This window comes from Diuraphis noxia, unplaced genomic scaffold (assembly GCF_037042655.1).
Source record: "Diuraphis noxia isolate RWA-SAM2 unplaced genomic scaffold, SU_Dnox_SAM2 contig0001, whole genome shotgun sequence".
NCBI lineage: Eukaryota > Metazoa > Arthropoda > Insecta > Hemiptera > Aphididae > Diuraphis > Diuraphis noxia.
In genome coordinates this window covers 28,761,325-28,784,611 of record NW_028301711.1, presented here as the reverse complement: position 1 = coordinate 28,784,611, position 23,287 = coordinate 28,761,325, and the positions used below count along the sequence as shown (strand labels likewise).

The following is a 23,287-nucleotide window of genomic DNA, read 5'->3' as shown; positions in this document are numbered from 1 at the left end:
ACTCAGATGTTTTTATAAATATGGATGTGCTCAATAATATTTTTAGTACCTGATATGTATTTTATAAATATAAACGAGTACATTAAATGGCAAGGAGTAGACACCCGTAAGATATATGCTCTACTATTGTAAACTTTAAACGGCACTTATTAATAAAAATATTATTATACATTAATATTTTAGGGTGGTATATATTGTATCTGGTAATGAAATCTAAAATATTTGAGCAGTCATGAAAAAAGTTAACAAAAAACGCATTATAATGGAAAATAGTAAACATTTTGTGTCGCCTATATAAATAACTTCAAACCTTTTTTAATACCTCCAAAAACCCCGAAATCGTGTGGCCAGTTGAATGTGCCACACCGTATATATATAATGCACCGAGGTTATCGTCGTTATTACTATTATATATTGTCACTGTACGTATACCAATATATAATACACATATACATAATATACGACACTGTTCCAGTATGAATGGAACGCCGTGGCCTACCCAGCCGGACCGGGGCCATCGAAGATATATACATATAATGCACAATATGAGAGGGATGAAGTGGACAATAATAATATGTAATGTATAATAACACGAGCGTTCCACGTAACAACCGTGAATCCGAATCTCATTTAAACGACAGTGTCGTACTGTGTGGCGATCGCAATTTATTTCCCTCTCACCCGCCACCCCAGTCATTTTTGCCCCACCGCCATGCAAGAGGTGTACATAAATAAGCTATAAATTAAACAGTCCTTCTTATTATATTGTGCATGTGATTGCTAAAGGTGTTTTTCTTTCTCTTTTTTTTCGGTCTGCGTCACGTTGTTGGTTTAGTTCCAGGCCAACTGACACGTCAATGTAACTGCTCGGTGATATATACCGCAGAGCGCATATTGTGCGCCGACACCGCTGGAATAGTTTTGAAGATTTTGAGAAATTTTCCGAAATCCTAAAAGCATTATTATATTTATCCATTGTTCATTATTATAATAATATACATCCAACACATAATAATATATAGGTAGGTTCCATATTGGTCGTATACGGATGCCGCTGTATAAAAGTACCCAACCATACATAAAAATTATATAATATATTGCATAATAATAATATCATATACGTTCTGCGTAAAACATATTATTTATTTTGTTAAACACTTCTGCAGTTCTGCAGGCTGATAGATATAAAATAACATCATGGTATTTTAATTTAAATTTAATTTTTTTATAGACGCATACCTTCTATAAATAATATAGCATAATAATATATTATGTGCCTTAGCTATAATAAAAACGGTATTAATGAAGATATTTTGTTTTATGGACTGACAATTTAAACATTTTGTATAGATTATGTACCATAATAATAACTAGAACAATATTATTTTTAAGGTATACGCCATGACTTGCTTATATACAGAACTTCTCGAAAATTGAAATCTCAATTTAATGATATGGATAGGTATATTAATATACGTCTTTAATACAGTTTTTATTGTTTATTTAGTCGATTATAAAATATAAATTACAATAACCACGATCTTATCAAAAACGAGTGAATATACGTCTAAATTATAATTATATAATTGGATAATGTAATACAGCTGTTTTATGGAATTAAACCAGGTGCGTGTTCGGAAGGACCGAGTCGTATATTATGCGAAGGTAAAAATTACTTTTTAAACCTGCAGTTGCGCGTCTATAAAATGTCTAAGCTTTTTTTAATGGATTCATCAATTCATTACAAAATGTATATTAATAATCATAATAAAAAAAAAGGTACGTAATCACTTAATCCCTATAACCCTCCTAATATCATCTATAATACTTGTATAAACCTATAATGCCATCGGATCAAAACGTATATTATGGTAGTCTTAGTTACCAACTCGCGTGCCGTCGCAGACACATTTAATATTTCACTGTTCACAATAACATACTCTATACCTAATTTTATTTTGTAAAAGGTCTCTCGATGCAAATTCTGTCTTATGGCTGCATAATATATTAGCAAAACTGTTTTATGTATATGCGTCACTGCAGTGACAGTCACAATGTTATCGATGATAAATAATAATGATGTATCGTTTTTATAATATTCATCATGCCTATCAAAATTGTCCTTTTTTAGTACCTAAAACAACTAATTTATACATTTTAAATGTATATATTTACAAATTCGACATTTATGGTTCATAACTTATTTTTTAATTCAGTAATTTCTAAAATTGTTTTAACTTAATATTGAAGATATTTAGAATCCTAAAAAATATATACCAATGTCCGTAAAGTTATAATGATGCCAGATAATGATATCACAAATAAAGACATTTTTTTAAGAGTTAATCAATAGTAGCACCAATCTTTTATTTGATTTATCTGATAAAAGTGGTATAAAAATGTTTTATTACTAAATAACTTACCACTCCTTGCATTATCTGGAATTTTCTTAAGCACCAATCTATTATTTTAATTTTAATAATACACAAATACAAATACTGGACGATTAATAATGCATTAGTATTTAATCTTCACCGCCAACACTTCCATATACGTAATACTTAATAGTACAATAATTATTATACATCCAAACATAATGTATAACCTCTCTCGTCGTTCAAACACATACAACAAACACACACACACATATGGACATATATAAAACGATCTTCGACCGAGAAAAAAAAATTAAAATCTGACAGCCCAACACACTCTACTACGTTTACTGACAGCAGTCGACGTGAAGATAACGTCCTGCAGGCTGCGATTGACTCGTCTTCCGCGAATCCTCTCGGCCGTTTTTCATCATCACACACACGCTCACATACTATATAGGTAAACGTGTGTTTGTGTGCACCCATACTAATAGGGACAGTGAGGGCCGAGGGCGTGAGATCGGGAAAGTGCGCGCACATTATTACATTATGTTATTCATTTGCGGATGACGTTTGAGTACCTATGTATGAATGTAGGACGTAGGTATGTATATGTAATATGTATGTATTATTATACTATATTAATATATAAAGGTACATCATATAATAAAACTATATACATTGGAGCGTCGTCTATCCGGCTCCGAAACATCGCGCGTACCTGTGGGTGGTCCGTATGCTATAATATTATAGCTGCTGCCGCCACGGGAGACGCGATCTTTCTTATATATATATGAATATATATACGCAGTATATACTTATTATAATATACGATATTATTGTATTTTACAACGCACCGTTTTTGGGGGAAAAACCTATAGGTACGGGGTTGCAGAAGTGCACGTGCACTTAGCGAGTGTCCTCATCTGTGTGGTCGGCCAACAATTGTATACAGAGTATGGTATATGGTACGAATAATATTCACTATTATCATTATTATTATTATTTTATGATTCTATTCTGACCTCCTATTTATAAACAAAAAATGTCATCAAATATATCGACCATAAAAGTGCTTTATGCAAAAGGTATGCAGGTTCACGGTATTTGTGTTTTGAAATTTCTGAAGTAGTGAAGTCCTTACTATATGCATTATAATAGGTACCTAATAAACAATAATGGATGAGGTTATATACTATGTCATAGACCATAGTTTAGAATAATAAAAATCTTTATCTGCGTAACAATAATATTATGAAACTCTAAACATATTTACTGATAGTGGCGATATAGTTAAGATTTTTAGATTTTTTTTTATGTATAATCATTAATCACTGATCAATAATGGCCAGTATAAAAACTAAACACAAAGTAAAAACACTTCAGAGTTATTTTATTTATATTTCCTATAGGTATTATAAAATACTTATTTCACACAGTGTGAATATTTAAATGACGATATTATAATTTAGATATACTTTTGTTTTATGAATTAAGTTTACGAATAATTACAAAATCTACCATTCTTCAAAAACCAAAATTAACACTGAAAAAATTATATATTTTGCAATATCTAATATTATTAACAATAAATAACTAGTTTAGCTATGTGCAATAAAATTTAATTTATTTTTGAAAGTTTTATTATGAAACCATGGGCGTCACTAGAGTTCAAATTCTGGGGCAGTAAAGTTTATTTTTAGAAAGTAAAAAATAATTTTGTATAGGTTTATATATATATATATATATATATATATCTGTATGTATGTATGTATATAATAAAATTATATATATTATTTTGTATAATAAAAATGCACATGTATAGTTAAAATTTCAACTGAACTTATCAATATATTTATTAAGAACAAATATACATTAAGAAAATATTGATACCTATATTAATCATTAAATTTATGAGTATTAAAATATTTATTATTTTAAATTAAGTCGGCGTTTGTTGTCTGCACAAAATTCGTCGATAACTATATTTTTATTTAGCTTTTTATTTTTGTGTATATACAATAAACCTAAGTCACTTACTCTTGTTTGGCCCATGGTTGTTCTTAAGTAACTTTTTAGTCTTTTTAGGCACGAAAAGCTTTCTTTAGAGTTGAATTTTAGTAACGTGTTTCAAAAACTGAAAAGTATAGTAACTTATCGACTTTGAAATTTTAAGCACGACTTCAAAATTCACAATTTACACTGTATTATTACTGTAATAATAATCAAGAATCAAATAACCGAATAGCTTAGTGCTCACAAATAAAATATTTATCAGTTAGTTATATTTATTAGTTATCACCACAGACCAATATAGAATAGAAACTCGAAACCAACATGATGTTAGATTTTTGTTTACCCGTATTCAGAAAACGTTTACTGTCTAACCTCTTATTCATAATCTTATAGAATATCTTACCATCTTGGTATGACTATTGATTATATGATTATACATAGGTAGTATGACGTATACTGATATCAATGGCATGACGTATATTGTATACACTGTCTAATCATCTATACGGGACTTATCACAAAATATAATTATTATGGTCACAAATCACAATCAAAATAATAGATAGGTAGTCTATTTTCGTACACATTTGAATAATAAACATCGAATATATTTTTCAAATCTTAGACTTTTTTACCCCAAAAAAATTTCTGGGGTAGCAAAAATACCCCTCGATACCCCTTAGTGATGCCTATGTATGAAACTAATTAGAACATTTATTTGTTGTATCAGAGTAGTAAATGATAGATATATTAATCAATTTAGACTAAACTTATTCCCGTGGTCTTCCGTCTTAGACCTCAGACAGCTATTAAACTATTTGATATAAACAAATCAAAAAATTAAATAATTAATATGCTGGTTGTCGTGATATATTTCAATGAAAACAAGTCAAAAGAGAGAAAAATTAAAACCAAATAAAAAATTTCTAACTTAAAAGCTTACCAAATTTAATGAGTGAAATCAGTTACCTAATGAAATATTATTATATGCAAATGAAGTCTGAACATTACCTATTACGTCATGTAACATCTTTCCATAAACATGGTAAGTGGAATAATCAATATATGATTAATATTATTGCCACACGCAACAAAACTCAGTCTCGTTTTGTTATCAAAATAATATTATTTTTTCGTAAATCAAACTTACTAAAATTAGTCTTCAATTTCAATATTGTCTAATACAAATCGAAAATAGTACCTATAATCAAACGACGGACCTATATACAAAAAATACATTAAATATGCTCAGTCGTGTGGGGAGGGGGGGGGGGGTTGAGTTTTACTACGGGGATTTCAAATTCGCGTCGGTGAATTCTATAAAATATAGAATTATGGTACCTACATATTATGTACGGCGAATTCGTTTACCCGATAACTGCCGCTGCAGTTTCTGTCTCGTTGCACCCGGACAACGCCGGAATTTATGTTGTTATTATTATTATTACCTACACCATATTCGTATTAGGTTAAATATTATACTAAAACGAAAGCGCGTTCATATTATCGGATTAATTTACGAGCGATTTTTTTTCTGTCCTCTACCCCCCTAGGACCACGCGTTTACCAGCCGTTTATCTGACAAGGCGTATCTTCGTACTCACCCCTCGGCGGACACAGCAGCCGTTGCGTGAGGTCTGGCGCATCGCCTATATTATAATATATAATACTAATATTACAATATCTGCTGCGATACAACCGACGACGACGATAACGAGGGACAAAGGGACACGCATTTATAAATATATTATATTATAATTTACCTACGCTCAGGAATTTCTAATTTTTTTTTTCTCATCCTTCGTGGCGCGCGTACACGGTATGAAATAATCAAATAATACAATATGCCTACCTAATAATAATAATAATATTATGTACATTGTACAACGATAATTATTATACGCGAGTTTCGTGTCCATTATTTTGACGTGGCGGCGCGACTTTATTTATGTATATATTATGCATATGATATGTACTAAATATGTATATATATATATATATATACGTAAATATTAACACACTCTCATCGTATATGCGCACGGGGTTTGTCGTGTCACAGCCCTGGCCCAACGTCTATACAACAATGTCTGTAGTACAAACGTCTATAATAATATAATTTATGCTAAGGTTCGTCCGTATACTCAATGATTCTAGCAGGTGACGTCCTTTGAACACCGTTAGGATGTAAATCTACAATTTGCGTATAATATTATTGTGACGCATGACCGGGGCATATTTACGATATTTTAATAGGTACCTATTTAAATTTTTCTTTCAAAAACTGAACGCAGGGTGATCGAGTTCTAATACCATCCAAGCTAATTATTATCAGTCGATTTTCAATCGATGTATTATTGGTTTTACAATGATGTTTATTTCTGTTTATTTTCTTTTTTATTCTGTAAACACTTTTTCTCCTCCTAAACTTGTTCAAAGGTATCAAGTGTAGTATCTTTTCTAAAAGGCAATGTTCTTGATCTGGTACTATAGAGAGGTTATTTTTTAAATATAGTTTTTAAAATTTTTTTTTCGAAAACAGTGCGAAAAGTTTGGATAATTTAAACTGGTTCGAACTTGAGACACTATGAACATTGATTCTACTAAAGTGCCATAAATTCTTAATTTCCTACTTAACATGTGGACTTTCTAAAAATTGTATATAGCTTATAGCTTTCCTCGATAAATGGACAATCCAACAAAAAATAATTTTTAAATCCGAAACCAGTAGTTTCTGAGATTAGCACGTTCCAACTTTTTTAGCTCTTTAGCTTTATAACATAAAGTATAGATATAGATTATAATATAACATATGATCTTAATTTTTCAATCTAAATAAAAAATGTTTTCTAAAAATACTAAATGATAGATATCAAATTTTAAACAAATGTATTTATGAAAGGAAATCGAACACAATTAATTTTAAGGGGTTTTATATAGGCAGTATTAACATAAATTAAGTTTGATGACGAATATAAAACTATTTATTTTACACGTCATTAGACTTAGAAAAGCTATTAGCAAATAGTTTACTGTTTGTATTAGTTTACGTTAAATCATTAAATTAAGCTTTGCAAGTTATTTATTATAAATATAACAAATCATCAAATTTACACATAATATAATCGTTATAAATTAAAACTGTTTTTGTCTTAAACACAAAAAACGTTTAAATGTATTCTAAAAATTATAATATAAACAACTAATTATCACGTCACCATGTATCGAAAATAATAAAATAATTACCATAGTTAAAATCCAATATTTTTTGATTAAAAATAAAATAGCAATAATAAATTACAAAAATAAACCCCTTATATAGTATTTATATTATTCATACGATAATTAAACCATATACATAAAACAAAAACAAAAAACTTTGTTTTGGTTTAGACCATACTACTGGATAATAATAATTAATATACAAAAATTTAATATCATATTAAATTGCTGCAAATTTAATGTTATAAATGTGATGGTTTTCCAAATATTGTCAATCAGAATATGTCATCAGGTAATGGATGAATTGTCTCTTTAAGTTTGTATTTAGAATAGTAAATAGGTAAAATATAAATATTAAATACCAATATATAATGTTTATTCATAACTCACCATGGGTTAGACACCTGCAGCCCTTAACGTGGTGGTATTTTTACGTTTACCGCATAAATGCGTAATACCTACACCCGTCAAAATGCATGTAAATTTAAACGGTTTTTTTAAACACACACATATACACTTATATTTATATTGTACGATGCACTTAGATTATAATATTTATATGTGTGTGCGCGCATGCACGTGTGTGTGTATAGGTGCCGGGTACACTATATATTATGGCTTCATTCGAAATGTTTTTCCGTCGAACAGTAGGTTGTAAATCAAAACGACCCCCTTGACGTGTCCGAACGGGGTTCGTTAATCAATGACACGAAGTTATCCCGTGGATAATTCACATTTAACCAATTGTAATTTAAATATTTTATGTACTTCGTGTTCGTGCATTGTATACACGCACAGTTACCAATAATACGATACTCGACGGAACAAGAGTGTTATTATAAAATACACAGTGTTTATTATTGTTATTATAATGGTCAGGTTAGTCTCTATATTATATGGGTGGGTACGTGCCGTGATTTTCATTAACCTAGTAAAAAATTATTTACGACGGCGACGGTTCCTATGGATGTGTTCACAATACTATTATGTGCTGTGGCGATGTGTGTACAAAATGTACAAAATAATATTTTATCATTACTTTTAAACATTTCGTGTGGAGGAGGCATTTTAAGCCCGATTTATATCACAATAACTGATCGATAATAATACAATGCTAGCTCCATTGTACCAATAGAGGACATTACATTGTTTTTTCTTCAAAAATTATATACTTCAACAAACCCAAACCATATTACGTGTTGTGATTGTTAATATGTTATATCCGTGTAAACCTCTACAGCGAAATAATATGTATATACCATATACCATAAACCTGCTATATAATACAAACGCATAGTTCTGGAGATATATTAAATATATGACGAGCTTTGAAACATTTAAATGTAAATTTATTCACCGCAAAATTCGTAGGTATTGTTAAGTTTGCTCGAACTAAACTTTCATAAATAACTTATTGAAACACACCAAGTGATTCATGCATAAACTTATGCGATGCACGTTTCACTTAATCCTTTATTCTGGTATGTCTACAATATTATACCTATACTATATTACCCTCATATTATTATACCAAAAGGATGTTCAGTGGTATAGTAAAATGTTACGGTTGATTGTGGATATATCATTATGTCGGTCAGTAGTTAATCGTATTGCGTCTGTACTACATATGTAAGTCAAATAATGTAACTACGTAATGTAGAGCTTATAAAATATAAACTAAGGCGTCATAATATAATATACAACATAATTTCTACAGTGTAATCGAGCATTGTATTGCATTAATAATATAATATTTTCACCATATAGGTTTAATTGAACGTTGAGTGATAAATTTAAAAAAAGTTATCCACGAAAATAAACCATAACTTCATAAATCGTATAAGATTATTACAATTTATAATATAATATAACATGTATTATCATTTTACAGAAAAAATTAAAATTAAACACGATGAAGGAGTGAATAAAATAATGTAAATTAATAAATTACTTCTAGATGTATAAGAAATTTGATATTACATACTCTAAAACTAAATTTTAATTTAATAATATTCCTAATCATAAATTTTAGTATATGTAATTATAGTATATAGATGTGTATGGAAGTTTATTAACATTAAATGATCTGATTAAAATATTTACAATGATAAAATGATGATTATTATTATAAAATAAAAGATATAAAATTGACGGAGGTACTTACGAAGGGGAGATGAGGAACTACAACTTTCTTTGCAATAATAAAATATGATATTATTATATAATGAGTAATGGCCGTATGTGGCTGAATCATAATTTGACTAATATATTTTTTTTTGTCATAATTAAATGAAAATTTAGTTTTGAAATATGTACTTACTATGTATTAGTACGAGTATCTCTAATTGGTTATAGCATACTGTCAATAAAATATAATTGATATATATTTTCATGTTATCATGTTTCAACTAAAACTAAGCTCAAGGGGCATAGGATATGCAACATAATAATAACTTAAAATAACGATTAACTTACAAGAAGGCAATCTTAATTTACTCCTTATAAAATGAGGATAGGCAACTTAAAATGCATCTGCATCTATGTATTATATTTATTTATATTTTACTAGTTGATCCCTGTGGACTTCGTTGTCCATTAAAAATGCCAACTCTATATATGATTCAAAATTTGTATTTAATTCATCAAATAATATCCGTATAGTCATGTTCAAAACTTCCCGTGACAAATTCCCGTGGATTTACAAATTTCAAAATCTCGATATTTTATCTGAACGTTGCTGAAATTACTTCTACTCATTAGTAGGTATGCGTAAAAAATCATTGAAAAATTTTTTACCTTGTAATTGGATCTATTGTGAAAAAAATTTGGAACGGAGATATATTAGACCTATAATGGGCAGAAGATACGCTAAGTTAAAAAGCGATAGGTCCAACCTAGGGAGGTGCGGTTATGCCTCCTAAAAAAAGATCGATTGGTAGTTTTACGCTTCAAGCACGAAATAAATTGGCAATACGAGCTTCAGAAACAATCGAGCAAAGAAATACAAGATTGGGAACCACCAGAGAACGTCAAGCTCGATTCCGTTATTCATCTGAAACCACTCAGCAACGAGATGCAAAATAGGAAACCGATAGGAAATATATAAGTGTACATCTACAAAATGATGCATCAGCCGATGGTTTCGCAAAATTATTACTGGAAATGGGGAATGTGAAACTAGACATCGAATCAATAAAATACCAACAAATTACTGTAAAATAACAGCAAAGATCAATGAGTTAAGAGTACGTAACAGTGATATTTGTTGTCTCCGTCTTACCAGTGCGTAATATAGCAAATTTACGCTCAACAAAACACTTGTAGCTCCTTTAGTTTAAAAATTACAGTGAATCGACCTATTATGAAACTTGATGGTAAGAACATTATCTGTATTTATACGTTGGTTTTTTACGATAGTTCAAGTTTTAAGTGAGTTATGAGGATTTTTAATGTACTGTATATTATATGCTCATAACTCACTTAAAAATTGAATTATCATAAAAAACCAACGTACAAACACAGATAATATTCTTACCATCAAGTTTCATAATAGGCAGGTCGATTCACTGTAATTTTTAAACTAAAGGAGCTACAAGTGTTCTGCTGAGTGACATTTGCTATATTACGGCATTACGCACTGGTAAGACGGAGACAACAAATACCACTGTTACGTACTCTTAATTGACTAAGTTTTTCCAAATCTACCACAAAATTACAGAAATCGTCAGTGGTTCAGTACACAGGCTACATTGGTAGCAAGAAACTATGATGTAAATACAATCAATAACACTTTTCCAGACGAAATTTCAGGTGACACGATAACGTACCAGTCCATCGATAGTATCGCGATTCGATACCGTAATAAATCAAGATGAAGTTGTCAATTATCCAACTGAATTCATATTATATTCACTTGATTTTTTAGGTATATGCTACCACACGTTCTAACATTGTAATTTGGCGTGCCCATCATTCTTATACGAAATACCAATCCACCACGATTCTGCAACGGTACCAGCCTTTCGGTGAACAAGTTGATGAACAACATTATGGAAGCTACAATTTTAAACGGAAAATTTAAATGCGAAGTTGTACTGTTGCCACACATCCCAATGATGATTAAACAACAGATATACCTTTGCAGTTAACTTTGCAGTTTCCAGTGTGACTCGTCTTCGCAATGGCCATCAACGCCTAAGATCCGCGCCTGCCAGCAAGTGTGTTAAAAATAAAATAAAATAGTATAATATGTTATCATATCCTGCAATAATCTTGATATTTATAATATTAGTATACACGAGACACGACATGAATAGGTATTTTCCAACAAACATTTATTTGTAAAAATGAAATTATATAATATGATAACATACATCATGTAGATAAATAATAGACTAATAGTAGACTAATATGTATAATAGGTACATAAACGGTCGCTAAAAAAAATATACATCAAGATGAAGGTATAATATTATTATATAATAGTTATGCTATTAATATTTAATGATAGATAGCTGTTGATAAAATGTTTATGAATTACAGCACTTCAGATTTTGTATTATAATTAATGAAATGATATTAATAATATTATGATAAAAATTTTAAATGTAAAAAAATAAAATAAGCTTATGAAAATTATATGATTTTTTTTATATATACCATAGATTATATAATATAAGTATGAGTTTATTATTTAATTTTTAAAATTATTTATAGTGTCTACAATTATGTCAATTCCTTCACGCAGTTGTGTTTCTGTAATTATTAATGGTGGCGAGAATCTTAATGCGCCTGACCCGATAGGTTTAGAAATCATTCCATTGGATTTTAGTTCACCGTTTAATTTGTAGACATCGGATACGCCTTCTGTAAAAATTTAAAACAAATTAAAACATTATAATATATTGTTTGATCTAAAAACAAGAGATTATGATATTTAAAATAATTGTAATTTATAATGATTTAGGACTCAACATTATACCCGTGTACTGATTGATCGTTTAGGCGAATAAACTACATTTTAAATACAATTCATAAACAGTTATTGATTATTATAAATATTAAACAATTAATGATAAAATTATGACATTTCTTCGTTTAAAAATAATTATAAAACATCCTACGTGAAGTACATTAATAATAATCAATATACATATTATAATCGTGTACGTCAAACATACAATTATAATATTGTGCCATCGTCCATATATTACCTAAATAATGTTTTGGACGTTTAGGTATATGGTTTGGTTCACGATGCAATCATTCACGCAACGTGATTGAATGTACGCATCGCTTACAGACACAAGTTCCCGGATGGGTGTCCACCAGGGTTTTATGTGGCGAAAATCTTGCGGTGCATACATGTGTTATAAACAAATCGTACCCTCCCTCACAGTTAAAAAAAACAAATATTAAATAACCATCCAACAGCCTATGTTTACGTGGTTTAATCAATAAAATAAATATATTTATATTAAGTATATATATATTATATAGGTACATTATGATTTATGTATAAGCAAATTGAATGAAATATTATTCATTTGTTGTGAAAAACTGTTTAAATATATCAAATCAATTAAATATTGCAATAATAAAATATATAAATATAATTCCAACTTAATACAAGAATCAAATTGATTCTTTTCATATTTATTATTATTTGTTTTATCAAAATATGATTTTGTGTTATATGAAAACATACTTGTGTTTAATACGATAGCATTCAACAATCCTCTTCCTCTCACTTGAATTACTTTATCTTTGTTCAAACGTGCTGTGAGTTCAGACCTGAAGATCTCACCCATCTTGAACGAGTTTTCTACCAAGCCCTCGCTTATGATTACGTCTAATGAAGCCAGTGCGACCTTACATGCTAACGCATTTCCACCATATGTCGACCCATGTGTACCAGGAGTAAGAACATCCATTACTTCACTGTTAGCCAATACCGCGGAAATCTATTATGTGAATTTATTTTATTTTACAGGCTTTCAAAAATAAGTAGGTACCTACGGCTTAATGTTTTTTTCAAATCATACTCACGGGGTAAACTCCGCCGGACAGTGCTTTACCTAGGATCAACAGATCGGGCTTAACGTTTTCATAATCGACTGCTAACATTTTTCCGGTTCTACCCAATCCAGCTTGTACTTCATCATCAATCCAAAGAACATTATATTTTGTGCAAAGCTCACGAACTCCTTTCAAATATCCTAAAGTAGGTACCACTGCTCCTGCTTCACCTTGTAATGGTTCCACCATGAATGCGCACACGTTTGGGTTTCTCAATGCTTGCTATAAGAAAATTGAAATTAAAGGTTTCATATCAGTATTAAAAATAAAAAAATAAAACTAAAAACTGTATGCTTTAAAAAAATACTGATTAAGAAGATTTGAGTGTAATATTTGTTTTCACTCTCTGGCCCATGTGTAACATAGATAAAACGTATTCACGTAAAATCATTTTTTTTATTATGATTTTCGAGCAATTTAAGAGTCAAATCACTTATTAAAAAAATTATAGAGGATACTATTTTTAAGAAGTTGACATAATATTGATTCGATATTTAATTCATATTTGACTTAATATTCATGATAAAAAATTCAGTGATTAAAATAGTTGTTAAATTGTTTTGAGACAATTTTAAAGAATTTAGACGAATTTATGTGTCATATACCTTCAAAAATATTACATGGTCACTTTTACTCAAAAATTATTCAAAAACATAAAAATAATAAATCATTTTGGGTGTATACATTTTTACTATGTCATGAGTGAGCCACAAAGATAAAACAAATAGTGCGCAGATATAAACTTAACAATAATTGATGAATCAAGAAAAATCAAAATACTAAAATATTGGTAATCATTAAACAAACCAAATATTTTATGTAATAATAAATAAATGATTTCGTAACTTTGTAAGTGACAACTATCAGTTACCTACTCAATTTTTCTATTCCAATTATGTCATAATTTTTACTAAAATGTAAAATTTTTCATAACTATAATGAATTTAAAAAAAAAATGTAAAATAAATAAAACAAAAGCTTTTAAAATAACGTAAGATTATGCATACAAATAAATAATAAATTAAATGAGAAATGAAAATAATGATGCGTGAATAACACGTCGGTTTTCTTTAAATAAAATTATCAAAATCTTCAAATAAAAAAAAAAAGTTAAATTAAATAATTATATTTAATAACGAATTTTGTTTCATTAGTAATAACCTCTAATTTTCCTAAATCATCGTAAGGCACTATTTGATAACCAGGAACATGAGGTCCAAATTCGTCGAAAGAAGTTGGGTCTGTGGATGCAGAAATGGCAGCGATTGTTCTTCCCCAAAAGTTACCATGGGCAAATACAACTTGCGCTTGATTTTGTGGAATTTTTTTCACTCTATATCCCCATTTTCTAGCGATCTTGACACTGGACTCTCCTCCCTCAACACCTTAAATAATTGTAAAAAAATAAAAAAAATATGGAATATTTAAAAATATATACTCAATGATCGATATTGATATAATTATTTCAGTTGTAATATGTTCTATTAATTTATAATATTTACATATTACAAAATGCATCTAAAAATAAATGTATATTACCTGTGTTCATATTCAAAACTTTTTCATAATTGAATTGCTTAGTCAAGAACTCATTAAGTTCATACAGGGAATCATGAAATATAGCTCTTGATGTGTGATGAAGTTTGTTTACTTGGTCTGTCATAGCCTTAATAATTTTTGGATGACAGTGGCCCTGATTAAGGGTGGCAAATCCTCCCACAAAGTCGTAGTATTTTTTTCCTTCAACATCCCACATAAAAATCCCTGAAAAATTTAAATATACTTATGTATTGACAACAATGATTTATTATGCTTACAGTATAAAAAAAAAAATACAAGTTATTTTGAAATTTGAAATTTTTTATTTAATAACACGATTAAATAATAACCTTCTCCTCTAGTGATAACCACGGGGTTTGGGTCATAATTGTTTGCAGACACTTTTTTCTCTCGTTGAATCACTTCGGCAGATGATTTAGCTGCAGTACTTGAACTTAACCGTGTGACACTGACATTATTGAAAAGTCTTGTGTACTTAAGTAACTGAGAACTACGATTTTGTATGCCTGACATTGTGTTTTGATATCAAAGATCATATCTAAAACATAATAAAGTTTTGAGTTAATATTATAATACCTTTTTTTCCCCCTTTTATATAATATTATAGTACCTACTTATGTTTTAATTACAATAAATTAGAAAATTGAAAAACATTTATGTGAGTCAATATAATAATATATGTAATATCAATATAATATCAATGTACCTACAACATTTACTTTTACAACTCAAACAAAAAAACAAACGTAATGGCCACTGTTTTAAATCTAAAATTATAAAGCATTATTGATAAGCACTATTGAGTGAGTGGTAAATAGAAAAACAATAAATAATATCATATTATTTCTACACAAAATAATATATATGTATCTAACGTTAAGTTTAAATAAAAAAAATGTGTCTGGGAAACTTTACTGAAAATATGTGAACATGTTATACATTCAAATTTTCATATTTGACTTAAAAAATTAAATATATAGTATAAAAAATAAAAATAATTTCATTTTGGTGAAAAAAAAATATACTTAACAATAATTGCCAAATCTGTGGTGTCAGTGTACAACCGCAGTCATCCAGTAGAGTATTACAATAGTGACTATAACTCAACCGTACGAGTTAAATAATCTTCGAACGGTTTAATAACTGTGTCTATGATGATCATGATTCAGTGATACGACATATTAATACATTATTATTGACCTTTTCATCGATACGAGTTTGAATGTTTAGTCTTTATAGTTTGGGCGCTCAAAGTAGGGGAAACTTATGATTCCCGATCGCCGAGCGTTGGTAACAATATTATTAATCTAATGATCCATATTTAAAGTAGCTATACATTATATATTATTATCTTTATCACATAATTTTAAATGCGATAATTATTATTTTACGGATTAACTTATTAACATTAACTTACAATATAACATGACTATATTTTGAACCACTTAACGCCAAGCATATTATGATGTGTGCATAAAAAAAATTTCGATTTCTTACGTCTGTGGAGTAGCTAATTTGAAAGGTCAATAACAATGATAACATTAATATTATTGTTTGTTGGACGAAAACATAATGATTAAGAAATGTCTACTATGTTATATTACGATAAATGTATAAAACCATCAAATGTTTGAAATATATCAACCTACAATGAAGATGTGAAATAAATCATTAAATCATTATAACTGTTTGCCTCAATGACAATAAAATTTTTTTGAAAACTGCAACTACCTTATGAAAATTTTTATATAAATTAGTTAATAGGAATCAATTCTTTTAACTGAGATATGCATCTACACATAAACAATAACATTTTCAATCTTAGGCCAATTATCTATAACTAATAATAGTTAATAATTGCTCTATTGTTATATAATCTTGCTGTGTTCAACATTATATTAAATATTATTTGTTACGGAATAACAATATTCAACAAAAACTGTTGTGTATTTTTTTATAATTCACAAGAAATAATTGAAAACATTACTATATTGATATTTTCAATAAAAACACTAAATAATTGCATTTTATAGACAAAATTAATTTTCAAAATATTTAGAACAGAGCTATTTATAAAAATTCGAATTTAATAATAACATATTAACTTAATAGTTAATACTATAAAATTGTACATTATTATATGTATAGGTGCTGGTAATTTAAAATTGAATGCTTTTGTTAGTTATATCATGATATACATAAATTGCAATGTATAATATAAATATTATGATAAAACCGTTGTTACTCAATTAAAAAGTGCCAAAATGTTATATGAAATTTTTCTAAAGAATATGTTATTATTTTATTAATGTAAATTTCAAAATATCATAGGCACGACTATAGAAAATATATTTTTTTATTTAATTATTTCCAAAACAAAAAATAAAGATAGCCATTTTGTAGTTTATTTTTCCGAAAATATTGACGTTTCAAAATTTTATTTTCATTAATATCCTGATTTTAAATATCTTTTCTAATTTTGAAGAAATAAAATATGATTATAAGTTATAACTATAGGCACATCGCACATTGAAAGCGTTCAGCCGGCCGTACAAGCACGCGTGAGACGTGGTGGGTTATATCTTATATTGTGTTTGATAACACTTCGGTGTTAAATAATTCGCAATTTTTCTCGAAATCAAAAAAATTAAAATTAAATATCAGTAAATTAATGAAAATAAAATGTTGAAAAAATGGCTATAAATGGCTATAATTAATTTTTTAGGAAATAATTAAATGAAAATAATATATTTATAACTTTTTTACCAAAACATTAAAATTAATTAAAATACGAAATAATTGTATTTCTTATTCCTATGAGTCTTATTACAAAACCAGAATTTTTATATCTCCATTATTTCGAGATATATTGCAGTCGAGAAATAGGTATATCCTTGTGGGACACCCTGTATAGTTAACTAAATAATATTAACATTTTATAAATCCATTTCATAATGTCTTAAATGTCTTTAAAATCATTAGAATGGTTGATATTTAATTGGAAATGTTATTCTATTTACAAATCCATTGCAACTTTAGATACCTACTAAAGTAGTTATCGACCGTAGATTTACTTAAGAGGACGTTACACCCATATTTGTTATCTCTGTCTTTTACACATGACGTGAAAACATAGCAAATCTATGTACCTATACCGGATTATTAACTATTTATTATACAGTAGAATTCGCTTATTAGGAATACGAATAATTGATAAAATCTCGTTATTGAAATAAATTGTCTCAGGAGGACGGACCGGCCTTATATGCCATATATTTTATGGTGAACGCATGAACAAACAAACCGCTTATTAGATACAAATGATACAATAATCGGTTAATTGACACATTTCACCTTGGTACCAAAGTGTTCCTAATAAGTTGCTTCTAGTGCTTCTACTGTAGTTTATTTGTAGTAAATATTAGAGAAAATACAGTGAAAACTCTCTATAACGAATCTGAAGGGACCATGTGATTTTTTTCGTTATTGAGAGTTTTCGTAATAGATTAAGAGGTTTTAAATCAAACTAACCATTTGAAGTTAACTTAATGTTATTTACGTAATATAGAGATTTTCGTTATCACGAGTTTCGTTATAAAGAGTTTTCACTCTATTATAGAATTCGTAAAGAATAGTTCATGAGCTGCAGTATCCTATCGAAGTTTGGTTTCTCATACATTTATTTTAAATTGAGTTATGTAAATTAATTTTAAATAATTATTTTTTTAAGTACCTTACCAAAATATAAAGACATAGTTTTTATTGATAATTCAATATTACGTTCGTATTTTGATTTAATATCGACTATTAATGTATTAGAAATTTGACACCAACTAGATTTACTACTTAGGTGTATATGAAGAATGTAGACACTAGTCAGTAGACAAAGACACGCAGTCATATTGTGTGTGTAGAGTTTTCTTAATGACGTAAACTAGGAACATAAACAATACAGAAGAGTTAACAGTGTGCTTGCAGCTTAGCTTATGATTTAAAGCAGCCTAAATAATCATATATTATAATGTAGCCAGGTTAATAATAATTATCGCAAGAGTTAGAATGTTTTACTCATCACGAGATAATTTTGTTACAATAAAAAAACTAATACAATTTAGCTTTAAGCTAGATTACTTGTTACCGCTCTTGAAATGGAACAGGAAAATTAATTATTATAGTAATTAAATAAACCACTTATAAATCCAGATGTAATTTATATGAAGTATATCATATCTATTTATTTTTCATTTGTAATTTAATTTAAACATCTATTTTTATAATGTATATATGATTATCACGTAAGACCATGATAATATTACTTAATTGTAAATAGGAATTATTGATATTTTAAAATAATTATGTTGTACTATCAAACAGTAAAATTACACCAAACAATTTAATTGGTGTCATATCGATCGATTTAGAGTTGGGTACGTTTCGATTTTACTTATAGACTTTTGTAGATCTTGGTTAGCCATAATACGCATACATTTAAAATTGCACATCAGTATAATGATTTTCTTATTTATAAAAAAAAATCCATTGATTATTTAAATTTTAAACAAGTACACATGTAAAAAAAATGCAATTAAATGTTAGTATAGATATAATAATTCTATAATACTATATATTTATTATATAATATTTATTTAATAAATAATTGCACTTATTGTTTCTACGAATATCGTATTTAAAGTCTCCTATGATCAAAGTTATTATAGACACAGGCTATAAGTATATATATATATATTATATATATATATATAAATATATAAATATATATTTTAACTTCTAAAAATTATTAATAATTTTATATTTTATTAGTTGTTAGCTACAGGGGAGTTATTTGAAGTAAAGTCGTGTAATACCAACTAGGTATATAGAATAATATCTTTAATTCAATTCATGAAGACTGAGAACAATCGATAGATGGGGCTATTTTAGCATTTTTACACATTCATTGAAAAGTTGATGCAGCTGTGTCAAAATTTCCCTTCGGCTCGCCACTGATGACGCCTATGATTAGATTTATTTATATAAATGGAGATCCAAACATTTTTGTCAGGAAGTAATTACTATTATCTATTACCCATATCAAAGAAAATGCAATCATATTTTAGCAAATCAGTATACACAATTTATTTCATAAAGAAGTTCACTTATTGCTTCTAACTTCTAAGAATATCGTATTTAAATTTTAAGGTGTTGGTATTATAAATGCATAATGTCAGTAGTTCTACGCTAGTATAAATAGTGTACAATATATGTAAAAAAAATATAATACTCATGTGTTTAACGATTATTATGTTATTACAGATAAGTTATAGCCAAATAGGTACAGAAAAATGTATTAATTCAAGTACTCTGATATCATCATTTTGAAAAAATTAAAACCCAAAATAATAATAGCAGACATTTTAGAAATAATAATTGATTATTATTTATTGATAGGTAGGCATTTAAAGCTAATATTGATTATTTAGGTAGGTAATAAATTAATAAATTAAAATTAAAATAAGGTAATCCTTGTTATTAAAACAACATTTGGAAGATTTTGAACATAACATATAAATCGTATTACAGATTAAGCATAGGTACCTAAATGTATTATAATTAAATTCACATTAAATTATTAATTTTAAGAATATTGTAGTTTATGCTTATACCATTATAGCTGATAAAAAAACATATTTACTATACAATACATTATTATTGACTTTATACAATTTATACTATGATATAAAATTTAAATAAATTACTTAATGTTTATACTAAAATAAATAGTTCATAATAATTAAATCTTATTATAATACAATGTCAGAAACTAGTTTACTGGTCATTGAAAATTTACTATTAATATTAGGATCAATAATAATGGCTGAAAAGTTTATCATTTTATTTAAAATTACAACTGTGTACTGTGTAATTTAAAAAAAATTAACTTACGATATGTCTAAAAATAAAAATAATTAACAAAAATACAATTATATTGTGTAATGGTTACGTTAAACACTACTGTTGTCATTTTGTCAAATAAAATAATTTCTTAAATAATTAATTCAGAATTGTATACTCACATACAAATTTATAAGACTTGAATAGGTATATAATACCAACACGATTCGAAGAATCAAATGTTGAGAACAGCAGACAAACCTATAATACCTACTTATTTAATAATAATTGTTGGGATTTTATACTAATTTAAAAAAAAAAAAATGTTCACTGAACAGCAACTGATCCACATAATTAAGCTTATCTTATCTCGTTATTATTTCTTTTCTTCTTCTTTATTTTCGATAAAAACCCATAATATTTTACACGTGTATTATGTATGTTATTTTCAATATGTTTAGAAAATCATATGCAATACAGTAAATTCTAATATTGCTATTAGAATTAGACAATCATTAATTTAACTATAGTGATATTAGCAGGTATTTACAAAAATACAAATCTGTAAAATTAAATAATTTAGGTATATCAGGAGAACTCATTTTACAGAATACGGAGATAAAAGTTTCTTTGAAAAAAATTGACTATGTCTTATTGTTTTTCATTATTAAGTATGCAAAGCTAAATAATATGATCGAAGTGAACTTCATGCCACGACATTTGATATTATTTAAAAATACTTACAATTAATAAATTGTTAATGATAATTTATAAGTTATTTTAATGTTAAGTAAATAATATACCTACATTTTATGATTTAATTTAATTTAATATTTTTCTTAATTTACAACAATATTTAAAATAATATAAATTTTATCATTTTATTTTATTTTATGATGAAATTGTTTTAATTATAATAACTATAAGTACATGTAGGTTGCATTGTAAAGAAACTTTTATAATTTTTGATTAGATCGTACATAATGCAATTAAAATGTAGATTAATTTAAAATGTTAAATTATGCTTCCAAAATAATTAAATACAAATAATGATTTACGATCACCAAATTGTATTATTATAATCCATTTGTAACTAGTGGTTTTATATTTTTATCTGTATGACATACTTCTATTGAAGACTGCACTAGAATATAGAAATCAAAAAATTAAATCAAGCGATGATAGTCATATAACGTTATTATTATTAAATTATAACTAATAATTACTCTAAAAAATAAATTCACAATAATTAAATAATTGGGTTAATTTAAAGACTGATTCACTAAGTACTAACAATAAGAAAACTTTACAGGTAGAGTTTTAAATAAACTGTTGATGTTGAGTCCGATCCTACTTTATGTTCATGGTCATCGGATCACGACTCGTGTTGGGAAATAGGTCAACGGACACTTGTCTTGAAATTATAAAGCAAATAATATCACATAGGTACCGCAAAACAAGTATATTATACACATATTATATATGATACAATTATATCTGTGCCCTGTGGGCCGTAAATTTACTTAAAACGGTAGGTAACGTATATAGCTTATGACATTTAGGAATAGGTAAGTATATTAATAACAATACAAGGCGATGTAATAACCACACCGGAATGTAGTTGATAACTTATAAATTACAATACAAATAATGATCATTGATCAAGCAGGGTGGCCATCGACAGTAATAATAATTAATAATAGTGTACGGCTTGGTGACTGGTCGGAATTGACGCTTCCACCTCCGAAGTGGTCGATGATGGTCAACTGGCTTCGGCAACAGTACAAACTTGAGATCCGTTATTGGATTGAATTACGAGTGTCAGTCTCAATGCATCCAACTAGGAAGATCTGAATACAAACGGCAAATCGGGCAGCCAAACGGGCTACTGGCCATGGTGACATTATACTACCAGACTCAAAACAACGCCAATAAACGCACATAGAATTTATGGCGGCTCGGACAAGCTACTGAGACGAGATTCGCGGCTATTGCAAAAAAAAAACGCTGCGGAAAATAGATGCGTTAGGCGTGACCACCTGAAAAAGACAGCGAGTCTGTGAAAACAGCGGTCTACGTTAATTTTGGACATGAGACATCACAGAGGGAGTAGAACGCCTCGCAAACAAACGACAATTGTTGTGCAA

The 23,287-nt window shown here is 28.0% G+C and overlaps 1 protein-coding gene across 2 annotated transcripts; it reads right to left on the bottom strand.

Moving 5' to 3' along the window:
* Window positions 1–11,923: 11,923 nt before the first annotated feature.
* Oat (Ornithine aminotransferase precursor) lies at window positions 11,924–21,474 on the bottom strand. Of its 2 annotated transcripts, none has more exons than XM_089216860.1 (7): window positions 21,323–21,474; window positions 15,578–15,786; window positions 15,228–15,452; window positions 14,850–15,073; window positions 13,659–13,910; window positions 13,318–13,573; window positions 11,924–12,476 (listed from the first exon to the last, which is right to left on the bottom strand). In XM_089216860.1, exons 2-7 carry the CDS (start codon window positions 15,759–15,761, stop codon window positions 12,304–12,306), a joined length of 1,314 nt encoding a protein of 437 aa, XP_089072986.1. In that variant the 5' UTR covers window positions 15,762–15,786; window positions 21,323–21,474; the 3' UTR covers window positions 11,924–12,303. The 2 variants fall into 2 exon arrangements, with proteins under 2 accessions (XP_089072986.1, XP_089072985.1); XM_089216859.1 differs by lacking the exon at window positions 21,323–21,474 and adding an exon at window positions 16,279–16,438.
* Between the last annotated feature and the right edge of the window lie 1,813 nt (window positions 21,475–23,287).

Excerpts from the sequence above, each read along its gene's own strand:
- Oat (XM_089216860.1), bottom strand. The coding sequence starts at position 15,761 with ATGTCAGGCATACAAAATCGTAGTTCTCAGTTACTTAAGTACACAAGA. Across the intron at positions 13,574-13,658 it reads TGTCCGGCGGAGTTTACCCC|ATTTCCGCGGTATTGGCTAA; the intron begins GTGAGTATGATT and ends TTCACATAATAG. Across the intron at positions 12,477-13,317 it reads TGCTATCGTATTAAACACAA|AAGGCGTATCCGATGTCTAC; the intron begins GTATGTTTTCAT and ends AAATTTTTACAG.